General features: G+C 41.2%; 2 protein-coding genes across 2 annotated transcripts in view; one reads left to right on the forward strand and one right to left on the reverse strand.

Annotated features, from left to right (window-relative positions):
- The window catches only part of LOC121903507 (spermatid perinuclear RNA-binding protein-like), a 216,377-nt gene that overhangs the window by 17,364 nt on the left and 174,377 nt on the right, over nucleotides 1–24,636 (forward strand). The gene's annotated exons all lie outside the window — the stretch shown is intronic.
- Nucleotides 17,022–23,311, reverse strand: tor2a (torsin family 2, member A). Its single transcript, XM_042420623.1, has 5 exons — nucleotides 23,107–23,311; nucleotides 20,314–20,579; nucleotides 20,035–20,210; nucleotides 19,524–19,651; nucleotides 17,022–17,657 (listed from the first exon to the last, which is right to left on the reverse strand). The coding sequence occupies exons 1-5, from the start codon at nucleotides 23,225–23,227 to the stop codon at nucleotides 17,413–17,415; spliced, it is 936 nt and encodes a 311-aa protein (XP_042276557.1). The 5' UTR covers nucleotides 23,228–23,311; the 3' UTR covers nucleotides 17,022–17,412.

Genomic DNA, 24,636 nt, shown 5'->3' on the forward strand with positions numbered 1-24,636 from the left:
AATTTGCATAATTCTTCAGGAATGTATCATTTTAATTTTGTTTAACAAACCGTGACCTTTTCCAAGCCCTTTATCCCTTTGATAAAAGATGCCATTACAAGCCAATAAAGACGGAATTCGTTTGTACTGATTCTACTGTTGGTGAATAATAAAGAATTAATGATCATTGGAAGCATCAGATTTATTTTTTTTTTAATGTTTGTTTGTTTGTTTCATCTTTATTTTTATTCTTCTGTTTCCTGATTGTTTTTAATCTCATGCATTATCCAGAGTTCTTCAAACTAATTGCTTTTATTGTTCAGATTTAATTTATCAGTTTAAAAGTTAAAGTTTAGAAAAAGAAACTAAAGTCTGTGCAGTTTTTTTGGTTAAAATGTTATTTGAAATTTTTCCAACAGGCCCAGAGTTTCTTTGGATGCTGCCTTCATTTTAAATCAGTCATGTGACTTCCATCTTCCTGATATTATTCATCAGGAATCAAAAGATGCATGAAAGATGATATTTTTAGTTTGTCTGGTGGCACAATAAGAAGTGTTTTTTGTTTCAGATGTTTGTCTAATTTGAGAAAAAATAAGTTTCTGTCCATAAAATATTTAAAATTCTGAGGGAAAGTGACTGAATGGATACAAAAATATATATGTTTTACAAGGAAGCATCTAAAGAAAGCTAAAAAACAAAAACAAAAGTTGCATTTTTCCAGAAATATTTATCATCAGAATGAGATTTGATTCTGAAACTATTTGCTGAAGATATTAGACGTCTTTTGGGTTTTATGTTGTTTGGTTTTTTGTGTCACAGGACAGAAAAATCTTCAAACATGTGGCAGCTGTGACAGGAGGCTGAAAAGGTGTCAGCAGCAGGGTAAATCAAACCCTCAGTTTGACTTTGGCCTCCTTGGGGTTTTTTTTGGGGACGGGGGTCTGTTTGATTTTCACACCACAGCGTCACCCCGGCTCGGATGCGTCGGGTCTCCTCAGACTAATTTGCTCCTGTAATCCGCTCTCAGCGTGTTGTCCCGAGGAGCCGAGCGGCTCCGGGATGGGAGCTCAGCCTCAGATCAGTGGATTAAAAACTCGGGGAGGTGTGTGTGTGTGCTGAGTCAACGCCACCACCCAAGTTGGGGGGTAAAACACACCGGTTGTCTGTTGACTGAGTGTCATTGAACGCCCCATGATGACAGGATCAGAGGGTTCAAACAGAGGAGACCTTTCTCATGTCAAAATCAGAACATTTGGAGCTCATGAGTAGAGCTGAGTGTCCTTCATCTTATTAAATATAGCAGATATCTGAGTTTCACCACCAAAACAATAGTTTTTCCCCGATGCCTTACCTTGCTTTGAGATATATAAACATGTTTTATACAAAACTGTTTCTCATTTAGCAAAAGACGCCAAAGTTCAAATGTTAAATGTGGTGAAAACACAAGCAGCTGCACAAGAACTTTGCTTGAACACGATTAAAGTCTAAAATCTGACAAACTTTGATTGAAGTCTTGAACTATCTGATCGAAGACGAAGTCGACGAGATCACAGATTCAGTGTCAGCTTCTGATTCTTGATAGTTTTTTTTATTCTGGATGCAACAGAAACATTTCATTCAGTATAAAAGTATTAAAGTTTGATGCAAAGTTGTGTTTATGAGTCCAAAATTTCCTAAAACTGAGTGACTTGTTTGCTTTGGTGTGAAACTGTAATGACGTCTGCAGAGTTGTGATGTTTTCTGAAACAAAAACACGACTGCAAAGTCTTAGTTTAATGTCTTTAATGGCCAAATATTCATCTGTATAAATACACCTTTGAGTGAAGCATCTTTATCTCTTGTTGCTGCTGTTTTACAACTTTACTGACCCCTTAAAAAGAAACAATATCTTCTTGCAAAACCTTGTGAAAAGTGATCATTTGCTTTATTTTATTGTTTTTAGAGGCCTGAAAGTGTCAAATAATCCAGAAATTCACAAGAAAAATGTCAAAAATTGGAGGAAAGTCTGAAAAAACACTAAACTTTATGAAGCAGAAGTATGTTTTTCAGTTTCTACTCCTGTTAATCATCTGTTCATCTCTCAAGTTTTGTCTTGTGACGCCTTTAACGTTGGGAGACACTGTCCTGTTGCATCTTTTAACAATTTTAAGTAATTAAAGTTTAAAAAAACTTAAAAACTCAAACTCAAAAAGTGACATTAAAAGAGATTTATGAGCCAATCAGGACCTGAATGTTTTGTTGATCTTAAAATAGATGATAAAAGATTCAATTAAAGAACAGATTTCAGCAGTTTGACGACCAGAATCAATAACAGAAACAAACCGTGTTTGTTTCTCATCACTTTGTAAAAAAAACAATCTGAATTTTTCGACAAATAAAATCATAAAACGTGCCGACGTAGCAGATTCTTCTTCTCTCTCTCTGCCGGTCGGTCGGTTACTTCAGGTGCACTCGCAGCTGACTGCGCCTCAACGAGGAATTGATCGGTATCGACAATGATATTGATGACAAAGATATCTTGAGGAAACAATTAGGAGAGCAGTGTAATGATTAGAGAGATCATTACAGCCGTTTAACCTCTGCTGATGAGCTATAGAGCGATCGCTGCGCTGTTTCCACTCGTTCTTTGAGTCTTAAAGGCAAAAATATGTGACTGAGGTGTTTTAAAATGTGATATGAACGTCATCTGTCTGTTCTGTGTGTCTGTAATGTCACTTTCTTTTTTAAATCTGTATTTTCTGTCCCGTGATGCAAATTTTCAGTCTCATTCGAGGCTTCACAAAACCTCTGCTAGTCAAAATGAAGCTGTTAGCTGATTCACGGTTACATTTGGTTAAAAATGCAACTTCATGAGCACTTTAGCTCCTTTTTTCCAGCAGAAATCTTTCATCAGAGGTTCGTGTGTCTGTTGAGGGGGAGTGACTGAAGATTAATGTGATTACAGACGTCGACGCAGCGTTAAAACGTTTGCAGAACGCTTCCCCTTCCGGTTTTCGGCCTCCATGTTGGACGCCGTCGAGCAGCAGGTTCAGTCGTCTGCTCTCATCCGCCCTGCTGCGTTCTGCTCCGGGTCACTCACTTCCTCCTTCATGCCTCCCCCCACCCGCCGCCTCCCATCCTCCCCTCCTCCTCCTCCTCCTCCTCCTCCTCCTCCTCCCAACAACACCACCACCACCTCCACAGTCACATGACCCGGGCTGTGTCATCACTGTGTGACACACACACACAAACACACCGCCGCAGAGTAAAAGGCAGGGAGGATGGAGATGGAGATGAAGGGAGGGGACTGGATGTGGGCGGAGGAGGAGGAGGAGGAGGAGGAGGAGGTGTGGGAGCATCACAGGGGTGACGTCACATCACGACCTCCTTCCCAGCATCCCTTCCTTCCTCCCTCCCTCCCATCACACACACACACACACACACACACACTCCTTCTTCCCTCCCTCCAGCAGCAGAAGCAGCATCTCCTGGGCGTCTGAGAAATGTGCAAGAATGTTGAAGGTCCGCCGCTGGAAATGACCTCTAGTGACTCTCCGAAGACACGTGATGGTCTTTTTTTTTAAAAGGAGCGAACACAGGACGTGTGTGTGTGTCAGTGTGTGTGTGTGTGTGTGTTGCGTACGTGCACCGTCTGCAATGTCAGGTACGACTGGAAGCAAGCGAACATGCTAGCGAGGCTGAAACGGGTTCATTCTTTCAGGGTTGGGGATGAGAGAGGGACTGCAGATGTCCATATATGACGTAGCACCTCCCCTCTCTCTCGTTATTCCCCCCACTCGCTCGCCCACCTCCACACACACACACATACACACACACACATATATAAACACACGCCCCCCAAATAGCATCATCATCAGCGACCCATCACCTCCTGCAAAATGTCAGCGCCGCTCTGCTCGCCAGTTCTGGATTCAACCAGTTTGTTCTGCTGTGTGTTGCAGCGGAGAGACGAAGGCAGGCGGCCATGTTTGGCCCTCAGAGCACCAGAGCGGACTGATGTCGCCTTCACGCCGCCCTCATACACGACGCTCAGCTGCAAACGTGACTTTGTGAGCGTTTTTTGGCCGCCGTTTGTTCCTTCCTTTCGTCACCGGCTGGAGACGCCCGGGGCGTCTGCACCCGTCTCTGACTGAGCCGCCATCACCGCCTGCTACCCCCCCCCCCCACCTTCACCCCTCTATTGGTACCAAACAGCAGCCTGTCCCCCCCTCCCGTCCCCCCCCACCCCACCCCACCACACACTGCACCACTGTTCAGCAACAGCTGCAGAGTCACAGCTGCAGTTCACCAGGGGCGCTCTGACATCACCGCCTCCTCCCGACCAATGATCTGCTTTTGTTTATTTTAAGCAACACTTGCTGCCTGGCCAGAGGAGGACATGTCGGTCGGTGTGTTAGCTGGAACTCGTCTCTGTCGTCTCGTCCTCCGTTCCCGTAACGAGAAGCAGAGACGCTTTAACAGCCGAGAGAAAAGTTCTTAAACTGCTCGGCTGCAGATGTAGAAATCACTTCCCCACAAGCAGCAGACGTGCAGCAGGTTGAACGTTTTGATAATTCATTTGCACATATAGACACACACATACTGACCCGCCAACACGTTCAGTCCAACAGCTCAGACCTGCTTTAAAAAAAGAAAAATCAATCGGTCGAATGCACTTCTCTAAGGCCCTTTCACACCTGCTTCGTTTGATCCAAACCATAATTACAGGTGTGAAACCACGATCTGGATCACACAGCTTAACCTCGGTCCGACACAAAGAGGAGGTCTCGGTGCGGATCAAACTGAACCATGTTTCGGTTCATTTCTTGCATGATAACATTTGCAGCAATTTACACCAATTACAGGAAGTTCTGGCAGAAGCAGAAAAAGGAAAAATGAGCCGCAGTAGCAGATGCAGAGAGGAGGAGAACAAGTCTTTAACTGAAATATGGTCTGACGACGTTATAAAAAGTCAAATGGAAAAAACATAAAAATGCTGAAACTTTCCAGGTGTTTTAAGAGAGGATGAGAGAAGACAGGAGAGCAATGCAACCTGAAGATCAAGTAATGTCATAATAATGATAATAATTAATCTGTTCATTCATTTCTCTCCATTTATTCAAATGTCTGATGACTATTTAGCCTCTGGGAGCAATGGCCGATATCAGTTAACAGATAACGGATATCAGGGTGATGGTCACTGTTTACAGTCTGATTAACAACTTGAGACAGTCCAGATGAGATTTTGGCATCTGTATAAACAGATATATGCATATGAATACAGATAAATTCTTAAAAAGCTAATAAAAAGCTACATCATCATCATCAGATGAAAGCTGATGGGTTCTGAGGTTGCGTTTCGCCTCTTTTGCTCCACATGGACTGTTTACCTCCATGCAACCTGCTCAACCGTGATTGGTCAATACTACTCGGACTAGAAAAGGAAACCAGAACACTTCCGGTACCAAAACCTGGTCCTGTTGCCTACAGATACATTCATATGTAGATATCTGTTTATAGAAAGTAACTAACACACCTACATCAGATTCACACCCGTCTACAAACCAATCAGTGTTGAGTACAGGCAGACACAGCTCATGTAAGTGATAACAACACGATGTAGGTACGTCATGTAAAATCCTTTCATGTGCTCAGATAATTGAAATGTGAAACCAAAACTAACAAAAACATGAACCTTGATTCAGACTTTCAGGTGTGAAACATACCAGTGATATTTTATTGAACAAATCAAACAAGGAATTTTTGATTACACTCATCATTCGAGCACTTGTTGATCTTTCTCGGATCTTGAACTTCCTCTGACCTTTTGAGTGTAAAGGTCGAGCATCAGGATCAGCACATTTCTCTAAAAGACCAAAGATCCAGATCGTAAAAGATTCTAAATATCTTGTACATTAAATCTGTTTGGTGATGTTTTGGTATTTAAACTTTTTTCACGTTTTCAAACCTTCGTGGTTTAGTGGTTTCGGTTGAATCAAACTGTCTTTGGTTTTCCTCTTTGGTGAGATTTGTTTGTGCAGATCTGAACTCACACAGAGACCCTTTAGAGGAAGTGGTCTCACAATCCAGTTCTGGAGCAGAGTGTTGGTGGTGATCTGACCTCCATCTCCCGTAGCCAGGAGCGCTTTGCATGCTGGGATTCGGATGAGTGAAATCATCAGTTGCTAGCAGCTAGCCGGAGAGAACTGAGGTCCAACCTGGACTAACAACCACGTTGTCTTCTTGATATTTGGGCAGACAGGAGCTTCTTCAGGACTTCCTTCCTGTGTTTACGTTCTCGCTCCTTCTTAGGACACATGTTGAGCAGCTCATCCTCTGATTCAAACCAGAACAAACCAGCTATAGGTTTGAAAATGTCTTCAGTTATTACTCTCCTTTGAAGTGCAGCTGGATGTTGCATTTTGGGAACCATAAACACACAGGATCACTGTGGTGGATCACAGTGGAGAAAAATGTAAAGACAAATGACTTCAGGGTGGATTTCATGTCATTAAGAGAAATCTCATTTTTAACTCACAAAATCCAACAATGAGGTTTATTTCACCTGTTTCTAAATCAACTTGGATCAACAAGTTTAATGTCAGTTTTATTTATACAACTCAACACAATAACAATATATAGACTGAATTATACAAATAAATAATAATAAAATAATAAAATAGCTCTACTAAGATTTCAGCGGAGATATTTTAGTTTTCCTCAAAGTCAGTAGATCCACATCACACTTATCTGAATCTACGCTTCAGACCCTCAATTCAGAAAGGAAAGAAACTCCATAAACATCCTCTGAAACAGGAAGAAAGAGTCAGAATAAAAATATAAAGTACAAATATATAAATATCAAGTCAATGTTAAGAGTTAAAGAGTATAAAAGTGGTTAGACGTCAAGCGTCGTCCTGGCAACAAGTGTCGTATTATTGATACGATATTTATCTGATACGTGTCAAGATGTTGACACTCATAATAAATTACATGACGTAGGCAACAAACAGCTCTGACAGCTTTCATGTATTTTAGAGAGAAATCTTGATGTTGAATTTTAAACCTGATGATTTAGAAATAATAGTTTTGCAGTGCAGAGCCGGTATAAACACGACTGTCATCTGCAGTGTTGTGGTAATATATACATATAATAACCTGAGGAGGAGTTTACATTCTATATTGGGTTTGTAAGGTTGATTCTGACACTTTTTAGACTAAATATCTTAAAATGTTACTCATTTAGAAATAAAATAACAGGATTTCCTCCACAGTTACATGTGTGGCAGTGTGGAAAAGGCTTTAAAACAGCATTTGGACCATAATGTGGAAGATAAAATGTGCAGAAAACATAAATAATTGTTAAATGTTTGTCATTTAAATAAAAATGTAATTCTCTGATTATTTTGGTGTGTTCAGACTGAACATAAAGTGAATTTTAGGTGCCGTGATTGCAAGAAAAGTCAATGCAAAGAACGAAATGTACACAAATAAGATGCAGTTCACTCCGGATGATGCAAACTGAGGCGAAGACACATTTGTGCAAATTGAAAACTTGAGCAAAAGCTTCTGGATGACTCCTCTTTAGTAACTTAGACAAACAGAAAAGCGAGAAACACTTTAAAAACACTCGCAGTGAAATTCATCAGGTGCAAATTTGCTCTGCGTTCAGTCTAAAAGGTAGGTTGTACAAAATCTTTGCTACGACCTTGATAATAAATGGAGATATTTTCTACAAGAAATCTATTTCCTAGATGTGGCTTTTGACTTTTAAAACATCTAAGAAATCATTCCTGCATGCTGAGGTGTCTTTTAACTCTCTCTACTTTCTACAAAGTGAAAGCTGAGGTCGTAACTCGCTGGGATCAGAGAGTTGTGCAGAGCAGCTGCAGTGTTGCGGCTCCTCGACTCTTTCAGCGTTATTACCATAATTTGTGGTGGGAAAGGAATCGCTCATCAATCAGAAGTGTTGGGAAAGTGACCACGCCAAAGACCCGGGGCCCGCTGTTTGAGCAGCGGGCTCACAGGGGTCAGCCGGGGTGTGTGTGTGTGTGTGTGTGTGTTTTGTCATTAATCACTGCAGGTCTGAAGAGAGTGAGAAGCGTCACAGCTTTTATCCTTCTCTGCTCTTCATCCTCCTCCTCCTGCTTCACGGCCGGTGGCCTTCGCACCCCATCTGACCACCACACAGAGGCCAAGGTCAACCTGCCCCCCCACCCCCACCCACCACCACCACCACCACCACCACCACCACCACCACCAGCTCCTCTCCCATCAGCCCTCTCTCCGAGAATCACCCTTCTACCCCCCCCCCCACACTCAACCGAGCTCCCTCCTCGCCTCACATTCCCCCCGCCGCGTCCCCTTTGTTCACCTGTTGTCCTGGAGACTCGATTGCTACTGAGACCACCTCTCTGCTGTGTGTGTGCGTGTGAGTGTGTGTGTGTGTGTGTGTGTGTGTGTGTGTGTGTGTGTGTGTGTGTGGCAGAGGTCACAACAGAAGCTAAAATAACAGATAATCCCTTATAACACTGGTCAGGCCATGACACCATGACGCCGCTCAGAAACAACATAAACAACAAACGTAACGTCACAGAACTGAACATTAAACACTCAGACATCATATATTCTCATATAACATAACACTTAATTTCAGGTAAAATAATGCAACATAGCAGAACTGTCACTTTTTATTTGAAATTTTAAGTAGTGTTCATCAGTAAACCAGACTACTGTTGGAGAAAAATCAGCTAGCTGTCCAAAACTGAAATATCCAAACAACTATTACATAGATTGCCATGAACTTTACAAAATATATTCATGATCCTATGAGGTTAAATTCTAAACACTGTGGTGATCATCTGACTTTTCCTCTAGCGCCACCAGCAGGTCAGAGTTTTCACTCATGCCGTGGTATTTCTCAACATCTACTTGATGGATTGATGTAAAACTTGGTTCAGACATTCATGGCTCCCAGATGATATATCCTAAAAACTTCAATGATCCTCCGACTTTTCCTCTTGCGCCACCATGAGGTCGACTTTTTAGTTCTTTATTTAAAATATTTCGACAACTATTGGATGGATTGCTGTGAAATTGTGTTCACAGATTCATGCTCCCCAGAGTATTAATTATTATGACTTGAACTCCTGACTTTTCATCTATTGCTATTATCTTGTCAAAAAAATACGTTGGTTTATGACAAAATACCTGCAAAACTCATGACATTCCCATTAGCCTCAGCTGTACTTTTTATTTAGTGCTAATTAGCAAATGTTAGCAAGCTAACAGGCTGAACTGAAATGATTAACCTGCTAAACATCAGCATTTTAGCAGGCTGATGTTAGCAGTTAGCTCAAAGCAGCCTCACAGAGTCATGGGGTGTTTTCAGACCAGTTCTGGAGTGGTTCATTTGTGGTGGGAACGTGATCCAACCTCCATCTAACTGACTACAAGGCTGCAAGTTTTAGCTAAATGGTTCTCATAGCCAGGAGCGCTTTGCATGCTGTGAGTGAAATCCACCATTGCTAGCAGCTAGCAGCTAGCAGCTAGTAGCTAGCTGGAGAATGAATCGAGGTCCAACCTGGACTAACAACCATGTATGTTGTCTTCTTGATATTTGGGCAGATAGGAGCTTTTTCAGGACCTTCTTCCTGTGTTTATGTTCCCGCTCCGACCCGGACACATCCGACCAATGGTTAATTTGTGGTGGGAACATGATCCGACATCCATCTAACTGACTACAAGGTTGCAAGTTTTAGCTCAGTGGTTCAGGTAGCCAGGAGCACTTTGCATGCTGTGAGTGAAATCCACCATTGCTAGCAGCTAGCCGCTAGCAGCTAGCCGGAGAATGATTCGAGGTCCGAACTGGACTAAAAACCATGTGCGTTGTCTTTTTAAGGACCTTCTTCCTGTGTTTACGTTCCCGCTCCGACCCGGACACATCCGACCAATGAGAAGAGAGAACGTTCTCACCTGGCTTTTAATGATGCATTTAGTTCACTTTTTCTGTGTCAAAAGAAGTCGAAACAAGTTTATGAACTCGTTCACTGATTCAGACCAGAGTTGCATTCACATCATCACATACACAGAACACTTAAATTATCATGAAACATACAAAAAACAACATGTTGCTGTTTTAACACTGTTTTAACTTGTTATGCTGCTGCCATCATTCTCCTTCCGGGTTACATTCATAACTCCTGACTGTTGAGCCGGTCGTCCTCCTCTACCTCGGGCCCGTCTCATCCCGTACCCTCTCCGTCCTGCCGGGGGGACGGCCGGCTGCAGGAATGCGAGGTGAGAGGCGAGAGCTGGGCCCGTCCCAACCGTCCCAAATGACTGCACACACAAAAAAGGATTTAACTCTTTGTCACAATTGTCCCCTCACACTCTGGCCGGCAAGAAAAAAAAACAGCACAAGACTCCTTAAACCAACCCCGCCTCCCCCTCTCCTCGCCACCCTCAACCCTGACCCACCCCCTCATTGTATCCACCCCCCTCCCCTACCTTTCTCCTGACCCCGGCCGCGTGCATAAAAGACCCATCAGAAGTATTGCTGGCCACATTTACAAGTGAAAGAGGCCCAATAATGGAGCGGTTAGGGAGAAGAATGAGGAGACAGAGGGGCACTCACAGATGTGGAGGTGGGTGAGGAGGAGGAGGGAGGGGGGGGGAGGAAGGAGCAGCGTCCCATTGTTGCCCCCCCCCCCCCCTCCTCCTCCTCCTCCTCCCACCCCTCCTCCCGCACTGATGTAGGGGAGGAAGAAGGGAGGGCTGGGAAGGGGTGAGGAGGTAAATTAGGAGGAAGAGGAGAAGGAAAGTGGCTTTTTACACCCGATTTGTGACAGAGGAGCCGAAGGGGAGGAAGGAGAGGAAGACGGTGAGAGGAAGTAGAAAGTTGTAGCTTATCTTTCTACTTTCTTTACTCTTCTACTTTCCCGCTCTATAGTAGAAAAGCAAAGCTGCTCCAGCTGTTGTGTAGGGAGCGTGTGAACCGGCTCAGAGGTCAGGAGAGGTGTGTATTTATATATATATATATATGAGTGTGTGTGTGTGTGTGTGTGTGTGTGTGTGTGTGGTGGTCATCCTGGCGTCATTATATATATATATGTGTGTGTGCGTGTGTCCAGAAGGATGGAGATGGGGATGGCGACACGGCGACAGCAGCTGGTTGTGAAGAGGGCCCCTCAGCTGACCTTCAGACCCCTCCTCTTCCTCACACCGCCTGTGCGGTGGGTGGATAATGAAGTCATCATGGCAGGATCGAGGGCGAGATGTGGCATATATATGAGGCGACGGGGTGAAGGGTCTCTAAAGCGTCGTCAGAGGACGAGGAGACGTTTTTTTTTTTTTTCAAAAATGTTGTCAGCAGGGGGAAATCAACACAAGGAGACTTGTTGCTGGCAGGTCGATCCGTCGCCTCCAGCAGGTAACACGGCGAGATTTGGACGTCTTTATAAAAAACCGAGCTGGTTGACGAAATTTAGGAACTGGTGGAGTTGAGGGACAGATTTTAGTTTAAAGGATGAGTTCACAGTTTTTCAAGTGTGTCTTAAATCAACAGTCAGGAGCCCAAATGAACATTAAACCTGTTTTTCTTGCTGTAATCATTCTTCCTGTTCATACTGACCATTAGAAGATCCCTTCATAATGTCCTCCTTCTGTGCAAAAAATGTATTTAAAAGTTTATCTGAAGCTAATATGAAGCTTCAGCGTCCAAATGAGTCAAATCAAGTAGATATCTTTCAATGTTACAGTGTTTTTAGTGCCAAAGTTCTTCTTTTTGTTACTATACTTCCACCTGCAGCTCAACAGGGAAACACTGTCCGAGGAAACACAAAGAGGGAATTTGATGCTTAAAAAGACTGTAAATGTGTCAGATATCCACTTGATATGACTAACTCAGACTGCTGAAGACTCATAGAAGCTTCACATCAACTTTTAAATGACTGTGTGGACACACTGTGGATTTTGGCCTCCATCACTTCCATTGAAAGCACATTTGAAGGATCTTTTAATATCCAGTATGAACAGGAGGAATGATTCAGAATGATTCGATCCCCTCAGGCAGTTGAACATGTATAAATTAGGGGGTGAAACATTATGGCTTTTATTGGGAGGGATGTGTATGTTCTGGTGTTTATGGATCTGTGTGTGATACATGTTAACTGATTGTACATGTGTCTCTCGAATGCCCAAGACAAGTGTTACAATAAAGGTTAATCTTATCTACAGTGTTCATTTGGACACCTGACAGTTGAAAAATTGTGAACCCGTCCTTTAAACATCCAAACTACTTTTTGGACTTTTCGTCTCTACACCATCAGGTTGACATTCGGTGGTTCAGAGTTTAATATCTCAACAATTATTTAATGGATCACCATGAAATTAACAACAAATATTCAAGGTCCCAACACGACTCTTTCTACTGACTTTAGTGATCCTCTGACTTCTCCTCTAGCGCCACCAGCAGGTCATGTATTCTGTGAAACATCTCAACATCTATTTGATGGAGGGACTCAGAATCTGGCTCAGACATTCACGGCTCTCAGATGATGTAAGTTTTGAAGTCTGGTGGTGCACAACGTGATTTAGCCGAGTAGAGCGTGTTCCTGGATCAACATTCCTATCAACCAATCACAGCCCTCTGACATCATCAGTGTGCTGCTGCTGTCATTCTCTCAAAACTTCTTTTTTCTTTCTCTTTCTTTAAATTAATAAATTTAATTAGGAAAACAGGAGCAGCACACTGATGATGTCAGAGGGCTGTGATTGGTCGATCGCAATGTTGATCCAGGAACACGTTCATCTTGGCGTGCGTCTGGTGGTTCACATTACAGATGAATAGATTGTAACATTATGCAACATAATCTAATATAACACATGTAAAGTAAGATAACTTATAGGGTTCAAACATGGTTCTTCAGGGTTTTTTTATTGAGGGTCTGAATGTTTGTTTATTTCTTCTCTTGTTCAGGGCTTCATGTTTCTCATTAAGAGCTAACAGAATTACAGCTAATTTCAAGGCTCGTTTGGTTAATAACGTCTGTTGCTCTGTGTTTTGTGACTCAGCTTTATAAACCTGAGCCTCCCACACGTCACAGAGACGAACCTGATCTCTTCCTCCTGAGCAGTTTTGGGGCCACTGAGCTAAATTTGATTTGCCTTCAGGTTGTTTGTTTGAATCCCATCCTGTTTTCTGAAATAAAACATCGAATCCAACCGAAGAGCCAGAAACTTTTACGCTCTTGTGTGACTTTGAAAGCACTTTTTTTAATAGTTAGACTGTGTTTAGCTCTACATTTATATCAAGATTAATTAAGAGCATTTATTTACCGTATATATTCATTTATGTGTTCATTTAAATCAACAAAAATAGGCAATTCCTTTCATTACTTTGCCTTCATCTTGTTTCAGATGAGCGGAACAAGTGAAACATCCTCACAACCAAACAGTATAAAGAGTGACACACACACACACACGAATACTGACGACCTCTGACACCTGTTCATTTCCGATGGAGAAACTATTAATTTCCTGTTAAAGGAAGGCGGCGCAGCTCCGTCTCCGTCAGAGAGAGAGATCACATCTCCTCCGCTTCCTGTTCGGAGCTCTGATGAAGGTGACAAACAGCAGCTCCACTCGTCATCCGTCAGAGAACAACACGGATCAAAACTACACCCGTTTCCAGGCATCAAAACCCACTTTTAACACCTGATAAAAAACAGCAAAACACTGTAGAGAAGCTTTTTAACGCTGGATACTGATGACATGTATGATGTTAAAGAAAGAAGAAAAAGCTGCAAACTCATAACTTTGATGAAATATTTTATTTATTTTATTTTTTTCAGGACAAAATGAACCAATAAATGCAGAAAACAGTTCAAATTGATATTTAGAGTCAGTTTCAACCTTTATAAGGATTTTTTTTTATGCAAAAGAAGGCAGAGATGTCATTTTGAGATAGTTTTAACCAAGTAATTGAACTTATTTTGTTGGGAAAAGAACAGATTACACACAAATTATAATTCAGAACAGAGTAGTTTTGACTTTAAGCACTTATCTGCGTGGAGTAACTGATGGATGGTGTTAATCGCTTCAGATTATTGGTTCATAAACTGTCAAGATGAGCAGACAATGATAGAAACACATGTTCAAATACTCTTTTCTGATTGGATAGATTCTGTGGCACCTGTTTCCTGATTAGAAACAGTAAAATAGTCAACGGTAATAGTTAGTAAACAGCCAGTGAAGCAGGTCTTAAAAAACGTGCAGCTTGAATGTTTTCTATAATTTAATTCATACATATAATAAAAACCATAACTTACACAGATAGAGGGTCGTAGTTGTGGTTTTGCATGTTTTTGGCAAATTAACAACCAACCACTTCATTTTTACACTACTGTTGACTATTTTTAACATTGAACCATCGGTTTTTACAGATTTTATTTCATTTCAGGCAGCTGTTGGTTTTAGTTCAAGTCTATGAAAAAACAACTAGCAGAGACTTTAAATCTGAGACTTTATTTAGTCCGTCACAGTCGATATTTAATCAAGTGTGTTATAGTGTTATAATATTCTCAAATCTCCATCTGCAGATGTGTTCAAACAAGACTCGACGGGGTCTTAAAATGTATTTCAGTGACTCTCGTTAATGTCGTTAAAGCTTAATTGCAGCGTATTCAACTGTGTGGACAAAGAATCCTAACACTGAGATGTATTGAAGGAAAACATTTACGTGTGCGAAGGTGTAAATATTATAACAATATATGACAGCTGTCACCCAACAGCTGTTTACCGACGGTCAACAGACGGCTCATTTATAGAATCATTACATGTTTTCAACAGCTGATATTTCAAAAACGTTCGGTCAGACGTGTTTATTTGCTTTAGAAAATGTATTTGTCAGAATGTTTTTTTTGTTAATTTGTTTGTTTGTTACTTTTCTGCATCCCTTTAGCAAACTACAAAATCAAAAACTACACAAAAACTGCTGGAAAACATTGTGAAGCACATTTGATTTGATCTGTTAACTTGTATTTATTTATCATTATAATCAGTTATGAGATCTATCTTGTTATAATTTGACTGAACTGCTATTTATGTGTAATAAAAAAATAAAAATGTGTCTGTCACGTCCGTCCTCTGGTTTATAAATAAAGTTAATTGACACATCCAACACAGGAGATAATCATGTAAAACACATCAGAGGTTTTTCATAGAAATGAACTGAAACAAATCGCTGCCTGGAAGGAAATCAAGATTAAAACCTGATGAAATAATTAGCAAAATTATTATTGCATTTTTAAATTCAATTAAGCTGAATTCTCTTTGTGTTTTAATTGTCTGACTTGATTCCTGAGTCACAAAACCATCATTTACTACAACAAACGGTTTACAATCATTAATATGTTGTAATGGCAATAACTCAGAATTTTGAGTATTCATTTTGGCTTTTTCATCACAATTACTTGAAACAAACTGCTCTTCTTTATCTCAATAGATCAGGTCCATTTTATCCTCCATAAAAGGTAAAGTGCACTTTAAGCCGTAACCTTTAGAATAAGTTTTACAGCAAAGAAAGTAAATATAATACATGTTTTTTTTTTTGTTTTTTTTTTACAGAAATCCCTCAAATGGGATTAATTTCATTACTGAGCTGCAGGTGAAATCTGCTTCACCTCCTCCTCATCCTCCTCATCACCCGGCAACATGAGTCTTTACTGCCACCTGATGGCCGAAGAGGAGACGTGATCAGTTTAAATAATAATAATCTTGTACTGAGACATTTTTCAGCCCTCAGATGAAAAGTCCTTAAAGACATTGTGCATTTTTAATAAATATCTACTTTTATCAAACACGTGTGATAACATCAGCTGTTGGATGTTCTTTATAATTAAGAGGGAAAATGAAATTTATGGTGATAAAAGTTGAATTAAAACTGAGGGAGCTGAAATTTGACAACTGGGGTTTTATTTAATGAAGTTGGCAGCTAATATGTTATTATGTTATTGTCTATTGTTATATTATATTCAGGGTTTCTGCAGGATTCTCCATTTTAAATACTTTTAAAGACCTTTTTAATACTTTCATATTATTATTATTATTATTATTAAATCCTATTTTTTCCAGTACTTCCCAGCAGTATATAACAATAATTCCTGATGATATAATTAATTAAAATAATGCACCTGGGACCCAGACAAGTGGAGAAAATGGATCGATGGATGAATTAATTAAAAATTGACTTAAGTTTTTACTAAACTCTTGTTTGTGGCTGCAGCAGTTGAGTGTTTTCTGCAGGTTCGATGCTGCTGAAACACATCAAATGATTAAACAGACCAAACCTGCAGAACACATTTTATTACTAACAGCACTGCATGTGGCAGACAAGAGAAAATATGTAAGACTTCTGTTCATCAAATTTAATATTTTACTACTTTCTAAAGCCTTTTTCTTTAGGAAACTGACTTTTGAAGATTATTCTATACTTTAAGACCTGCAGATACCCTGTATATTAGTTAGATTTGGTTGTGGCACAGATGCACTAAGTTTCTTGCTAAAAACTCTTTTCAGATCGTCTTTACACTTTGACACAAGTTGAATGATTACACGCTCCTCCCTGTGTTCACCTGCTAAGATTTCTTTAGATAAAACCAAAAATAAAATCGACACGTTGAAGATACGAGGCTGATATCACTTCCCTCAAACTCCGTCACCGCCGCGTGCAGGAGCTTCGTATCGAACATAAAATTAAAACATTCAGACACATTTAAAAAAAAAAAAAAAAAAAAAAATCAACACATGAGAATTTTGATCCCTTTTGGAGAATCGCTGTTTCCTTTCAGTAAAGACAAAGCAGAAAAAAAAAATCTGCATCAGTGAGTAAAGAGACCGAGCTCTCTTCTCCCGCTGTTAGCCGGCTAACAGATGAGCAAGGCACCCGAACCTCCAGCTGGACCCTCGGAGGACACCTGCGAGCTTCCAGCTGCGACTGTATGAATGTGAGAGATGGATGTTGTTGACAAAAAAAAAAAAAGATGCATAAATACTGCATAAAATCAAAATTAAAAACAATCATTTTACTTTAGCAGCCTTTGGAATCCGAGACCACACTGTACCAACTTAGAGTTCATAAATTAAAGGAAGCGTTGGGTGTGAGGTAGAGCGTGGGAGGAGTCCTGGTTCGGATACTGAACAACGCTCAGGGGATAAACTCTTCCGTGCACACAGCTGGACATGTACTGACTGCTACGACAACAAGGACTTCAGCGTCGACGGCACAAAACTGCTTCAGATCCGGAGAGTTACAGAAGGCGTCCTGCAGAGATGCTGCTCTTACCTCCATGCAGAGGAAACTGATTCCTCAGAGTTCCTTTTCCTCACAGACTAACCTCGGGTCAAGTTTCTCTTTCAGTCCGTTAAATCAAAAGAAACAAATTTCGTCTCAGCTCACAGGAAGAAGTTGATTTTGGCAGGGACGGCCTTGCAGCCGGTAGTAGAGAAGTACTGTCCCTGGACGGGAGTGTAGATCATGTCGCCCCCTACCGACTTCACCACGTCGCTGCGGCCGCAGAAGCCCCGCTGGCAGAGCTGAGAGCGGACGCAGCGCTCCACGTGTCGTCGGGTCAACGGCAGGAAGGGAACGAAGCGGGTGATGAGCTTCTGCTGGATGATGTTGGAGTGGAAGAACCCACCTGGAGAGAGAAACTCACTTCAGTTCTGACTGTTTGATCCAAAGAACAAAGACAAGTTCATGTTTCATCTGTGTGTTTTCTGCACCGCTGCAGTGCACAGAGCAGGTTTACCAAAACATTATTATACACTAGATGTTAAATATCTATTTTATTTTTCTTACTTCTTAAAAAGCCTCCTTGTGAAAAAAAGTTACCAGTATTCTTCTTCTTCTTTAACAAACAACACAGTTTCTGGTTAAATCAGGCTGACAGGGGAGCTGCTGAGCTTCTCAGCTAATGGTAATAATAAATATAACATATACTAAATATTACAGAAGAAGAAGAAGGAAGAAGGCAGAAGAAGAAGGAAGAAGGCAGAAGAAGAAGGAAGAAGGCAAAAGAAGAAGAAGGAAGAAGGCAGAAGAAGGAAGAAGGCAGAAGAAGGAAGAAGGCAGAAGAAGGAAGAAGGCAAAAGAAGAAGAAGGAAGAAGGCAGAAGAAGGAAGAAGGCAGAATAAGGAAGAAGGCAAAAGAAGAAGAAGGAAGAAGGCAGAAGAAGGAAGAAGGAAGAAGGCAGAAGAAGAAGGAAGAAGGCAGAAGAAGAAGAAGGAAGAAGGCAGAAGAAGAAGAAGGCAGAAGAAGAAGAAGGCAGAAGATGAAGGAAGAAGGCAGAAGAAGAAGAAGGAAGAAGGCAGAAGAAGAAGAAGGCAGAAGAAGAAGAAGGAAGAAGGCAGAAGAAGAAGGAAGAAGGCAGAAGAAGAAGAAGGAAGAAGGCAGAAGAAGAAGAAGGCAGAAGAAGAAGAAGGCAGAAGATGAAGGAAGAAGGCAGAAGAAGAAGAAGGAAGAAGGCAGAAGAAGAAGAAGGCAGAAGAAGAAGAAGGAAGAAGGCAGAAGAAGAAGGAAGAAGGCAGAAGAAGAAGAAGGAAGAAGGCAGAAGAAGAAGAAGGCAGAAGAAGAAGAAGGCAGAAGATGAAGGAAGAAGGCAGAAGATGAAGGAAGAAGGCAGAAGATGAAGGAAGAAGGCAGAAGAAGGAAGAAGGCAGAAGAAGAAGAAGGAAGAAGGCAGAAGAAGAAGAAGGAAGAAGGCAGAAGAAGAAGGAAGAAGGCAGAAGAAGAAGGAAGAAGGCAGAAGAAGAAGGAAGAAGGCAGAAGAAGAAGAAGGAAGAAGGCAGAAGAAGAAGAAGGAAGAAGGCAGAAGAAGAAGAAGGCAGAAGAAGAAGGAGGAAGAAGGCAGAAGAAGAAGAAGGCAGAAGAAGAAGAAGGCAGAAGATGAAGGAAGAAGGCAGAAGATGAAGGAAGAAGGCAGAAGATGAAGGAAGAAGGCAGAAGAAGGAAGAAGGCAGAAGAAGAAGAAGGAAGAAGGCAGAAGAAGAAGAAGGAAGAAGGCAGAAGAAGAAGGAAGAAGGCAGAAGAAGAAGGAAGAAGGCAGAAGAAGAAGGAAGAAGGCAGAAGAAGAAGAAGGAAGAAGGCAGAAGAAGAAGAAGGAAGAAGGCAGAAGAAGAAGAAGGCAGAAGAAGATGTTCAACCAAGGAGCTGTCTTTCTAGGGTAGCAACAAGATATAAGATACTATCTAACAACAGCATAAAAAGTAAAAAAACAACAATAATTTCAACATAAAGGCATAAAAACTATTGATGTGATAACTTGACAAGGCTTTAACTATTTTCTTGGGCCGAACATGATACAGAAATCTGTAACAAACTGAATATTCATTTGTTTGTTTGTACACTGTAAATCATAAATACAAACATTTTAAAAAGCTTTTCCAAATGTATGAAAAGAGAAGAGACTACATGGTAATAAGTATAAGTCACTGAAAAACAAGGTAAAAACCTCTTGTGACGTAATAAACATGCCCTTAAATGTTCAGTAACGAAGGAATCTTACTTGTGCTGCTGTTGTAAACCGTCTGTGCGATGGCGTCCTGCAGGTCGGCCAGCTGGATCTCCTCTCTGTCCCGTCCAGCCTGCCGGTGCTCCAGAACCAGTTTGTTGATCACCTCCTCCCCCGCGGTGCTGCAGGGGAAAAAACACACACACAAAACACACATTCAGAGTCAAAGTCAACACTTACCGACTGTTTTCATGAAAACTTCCTGTTGAAGCGTCTCTGGGAGAGAAATTTAACAACTACCTGCACATTCAGTTTAGATTAAATGTCAGCTAGCTTGTCAAAAACTTGCTTTTTAGATAAATTTCAGTTGATTTTCGAAAGACGAGGAGCTGAAAGTATCACAACTTTATTCTATATTAGAGTGAACTCTGTCTTTAGTTTCTAAAGTTGATATCATTAATAATAATTTGAATTTCTAGCCAGACGGTGAATTTTGGAGCAGCTGCAGAGCACATTTTTAAGCTGACGTGTGTGTGTGTGTGTGTGTGTGTATTTTTGTGTGTACCTGATGAAGACATAGATAGCCTTGCGGTAGTTGGTGCGAAACACAACGTGGGAGGGACCCAGGAAGGGCTCCAGGACATCGACGAGGCCTGGAGGCATCTTATCCATCTCGTCGAAGATGAAGACCGAGCGAGCGCAGTCCGTCAGGTTCCCCTGCACCCAACTCTTCAACTCCTCCTGCAGCGGCAGAGCAGAGGATGTGATCGCTCATAACAACTGCAAGAAGCGATTAAATCAAGATGGAAGCACACTGGCACACAGCAAGCGCTCTCTAACTCACCCTGTACTCGTCCACCCGGTTGGGTAAAGGGAAGTGCAGCGTGGGGATGAACTGGTGGACGTACGGGCTGCTCATCGCTGAGCCGTACAGATGATTTCCCAGCATGGAGCTGACCAGCGTCTTCCCCGTCCCGGAGGAGCCGTGGAAGGACAGCACCAGGGGCCGGTCTGGGCTTTTATTCTGAAGGAATTTGGCCACTTCCTCTGACACGATGTCCTGAGCCAGATGTTGTCCGTAAACATTCTTGTAGAGGTCCCACTCCAGGTCTGGTTGACAGGAAAGAAAAACACATGTGATGTTACTGTTACCTAACTGGCTAAAAGTAATATATCACATGACTTGGCATTAATTTCTGATGTATGACACGACAGTAAAGTGTTGTCATTAATTTACTGACCCAAAGAGTGAAACCTTCTGCTCTCTTAAAGCTTTATTGAGGATTAAATCACCTGTTTATTAATGACTGATGACGTGTTTATGAATGAATGAATAGCTTGTGGTCAAAGGTTTGCTATGAAGGCTGATTGCAGGTCAGAGTATGAACAGTGTGTGACGGCCAAGGTTTGATTCTTAAATTAAAAAAAGAAAAGACCAAAGCGCAGACGGCCATAAACTGAACAGCAACACTGAAAAACAGGAAAAAGGAAAAGAGTCTGTATAGAAGTGATGAATTGTTGATAATTACAGAGTAATTATAACCAGACTGCTGAGAGATTGGCACCAAAAACAGCAAACAAGATAAAGAACCAAGTGATGTGATAAAATCAGTCTCACTTTGAGGTCTGGGTGAGAGCATTAGGCTTCCCTCAAGACAGCTGGAACAATTAAAAAAGAATATGGAAAAAAAGGAAGAGGGAGATAAAAAGAAAGCAGAAGAGATGTAAAATAAAGAGAGAAAGAAGTTCAGTCCGTTTACTGGAGATTGGAAAGCATTTACGCTGTAGCAGGAAGAGGTAAATAAAAGAGAGATATGTAGAAGCAGCGAAGCAAAAAGCAACAGCAGTAGGTCAGAGAGCAGCTTCTACCCAGTCTGTGCAGGGTCTCAAAACAGATACATGGGATCCTGATGTAGACGCGGCTCCGCCATGACGGCTTCAACCACTAAACAACCCTCACGAAGAAGAAGAGGAAGAAGAAGAAGAAGAAGAAGGCAGCCACAATCCTCCATCCTACCACAGTCCTGGCATCTATCCTGACCCCCCCCCCCCCCCCCCCCCCCCCACAGCACCGCCAGCGCAGCTCAGCCCAGGACAAGGATCGCCATATACGCAGACTAGAGGCAAGACACGAGCTGATCCTCATCCCACAGACCCAGAGAGAGATGAGGAACAGGAGAGGAGCGGTATCTTCTTCATGGTGGAATGTGTTCTCCCTCCTGATTGTGTGTTCAGACCACAGAAACATGGTACCAGTGGGTGATTTCCAGTACTGGTTTTGCCTTCCTCTTAAAAGGAAAGACGTACACCTGGACTAGATTAGGGGTACTGTCAGCAATCTTCTCTGCAGCATTGGCAGAAAACCTATCAGGGTTAAGTCCACTAGGGGGGAGCACACTCTTACAGTATGACTGATGACTTAATGATCTGCTCACCAACAGAAGAAGCCTGTGAAAATTATACAATCCTTGCAACATATAATATAAAAATAATATGATGACGGTCACCGACTTAGTCTGAGCTTTCTGGGGAGTGATCACAGAACAAATCAAAACAAAGGGGTAAAAAGAGCAGGTTATTGAGGACCACATGAGACACTAAAAGCAGAACCACTTCCCCCCACGCTTCCTCAAGGTCCACACAATTAACAAAGACTCTGTATCAACAGGAAAATGCGGCAAATTGCGTCGCTAACCATTTCCTCTTTATAGATGCTGAGCACACACACACAACCACAGCTGGAACACCGACAGCAACACCAGATGAGAACATCAGGAGGATATCTGACAGGTCCAAATGATCTGTTTCCCTTCTATATTGATACATGTGTCAAAGGTCGAACGCTGACAGAAACGAAAGGCTTTTGTGAAAGATGTCTAATCTATGCAAATCAATTTGGGAATTAACCTATAACAACACTGTGCCAACCAACTACAGAGTGGAGGGGTAGTAGAGTGAAAATAGCACTCTCAAACAAACAAACACAAAAAAAACTTGCTTCACACATATGAGCATCTGATCCAGAAATAATCTAAGACCTTTTGACATCCTGTTTGTCAGACCAGTGAACACAAGTACTGGACCAGCTAATAGACAGCTCCCTGGCACAGATGTCAGACAGATGTGAACTGTGATGTGGCTTAAAGTCTATGACATGAAAGATATCATATTTTGTTCAAATACGCATATATCCATACTTATTTATAGGGGTTTATTATTTGATGCTCTGTGCTAATACAGAAAGTTGTTTTGAGTGAGAACACAGCAGAATAGGAGCATGAATTTGTTGTTTAGCAAATAGAAACACAGGTTTAGTGTTTGTGTCACTTTCACAAGCCTTTTCTGTCCAACACTGCATCAAAATAACGGAGGAAAACTGTAAAAGCGATGAGAGCAGCCTGTTTTTCTAGCTAGCATAACAGTAACCTGACAGATTAGCTAGCAGAGCACACACTAAACTAAAATACCAGTTAACTAACACTTTCTACACTGGAACAAAACATATCACTGGTGTCTAAGCTACCTGGAAAACTACATATTACGTTGGTTTTACCTTTTCATCCCGGCTAGCTGGCTAACAAGAAGCAGCTGCCGTTAGTTTAAGTTAGCTAGCCCGGACACAAACATAACGTCTTACCTCTGATATTCGGCTTAAAGTCGCAGTCGCAGTTGTCAGATATTGTGCAGTAAAGTCTCTGAAAAACACAGCAGACCGGGTTAAAAAGACATAAAAGCAGCACAGACAGGATGGCCAACATTTTGGCTGCCTGCTGGCAGACAGAAACCCCTGAGCGGACCGTCTGCTAACGATGACTGATAGCCAATTTGTAGTTTTACTACTAACAGGATGTCGTCGCGTAACACGCAACGAAGTGACGGAGAGGACTACATTTCCCAGAAGGCACCTTCTGTGCCTTCTGTGTCCTACGCTATGGGGCGTAGGACACGTTGGAGGATCACAGTCCAGAAAGCACAGAGATAAATAAAGCATCTGGAAAAAATTATACAATGTAATTATATGTTTTACAGCTGTATTAAAAAAATATATTATCTTATTAGAAATATATTCAAATTTGAATGTTTTTATATGTTTAAAAATATGTCTGACACTGTAGAATAGAATAGAAACCTAATGCTTGGAAACAGATTTTATATTATTTAAAAATCAAACAGAAAAAATAAATGTGCAGACACTATAAACATGTATATTTGCAGTGGACTGATCTGAAATAGTGTATATCAGTAAAATACAGTAGAATAAACCAGCATAGAATATGTAATTTATACAGCAGAGGGTGCTATTAATGTGAAAATGGAATATTATGGAGCCATGGTGCAAGTCTGATGTTTGAGTTTTAATACATCATCATCTTCTGAGCATGAAAAAGATGACTATACTCTTCAGAGAGATTTAGGTTTGATCTCCAGGGGAAGTTGGTATTGATTTGTTTGTAACATCACAACATCCTCTGCGTCAGTTTATGACCTCACATTTCATCACACCTCGAAAGAAACAGGGAAAATCCCAAATTTCTTCAAACAAGTGTAAGATCAGTGTAAATATTTTCCTTTTGACGGTGTGCAGCGTGAGTCAGGTTTCATTTCAAATGTTTTCCTCAGTGGACGCTGAGAAATAAGCATCAGACATTTAAACTGTCTTTGAGAGTGATGTAAACATGTTTTATTTACATGTCACATAAATATTACATCATGTTAATACTGTGTAAGGTGTTAGAAATGTTTGGTACCTTCACTGACTTCATTCCATGTCACACTCCAATGACAATAATCATAATAAGAGTTATGTGTGATAAGTTTTTATTATGAAGGACACAATGAGAGAGAACAAGAAGTGAACATTAAATGAACTAATCACAGCATCACTAAGCTCATCTAAGGTTACATTAAATATTCACTTGAAATTAGGAAATCCTAATGATTAACACATAATGATAACCATAATACAAATATGGAAATGTAGATACAATGTTATTCTGCTCAGCTGTTATTGCGTTTTACAATTTGACATACAGTTCAGTACATTTGTACCTCTCAGGAAGGTCCAGCCTTCGGGTAGACATAAAAACATATTTCTATATATTACATTAAAACAACAATGAGTTACCGTGCTGAGGCACAGCCTCTCTTATCATCAAAATACATTTCA

Source organism: Thunnus maccoyii, chromosome 9, assembly GCF_910596095.1.
Source record: "Thunnus maccoyii chromosome 9, fThuMac1.1, whole genome shotgun sequence".
Lineage (NCBI taxonomy): Eukaryota > Metazoa > Chordata > Actinopteri > Scombriformes > Scombridae > Thunnus > Thunnus maccoyii.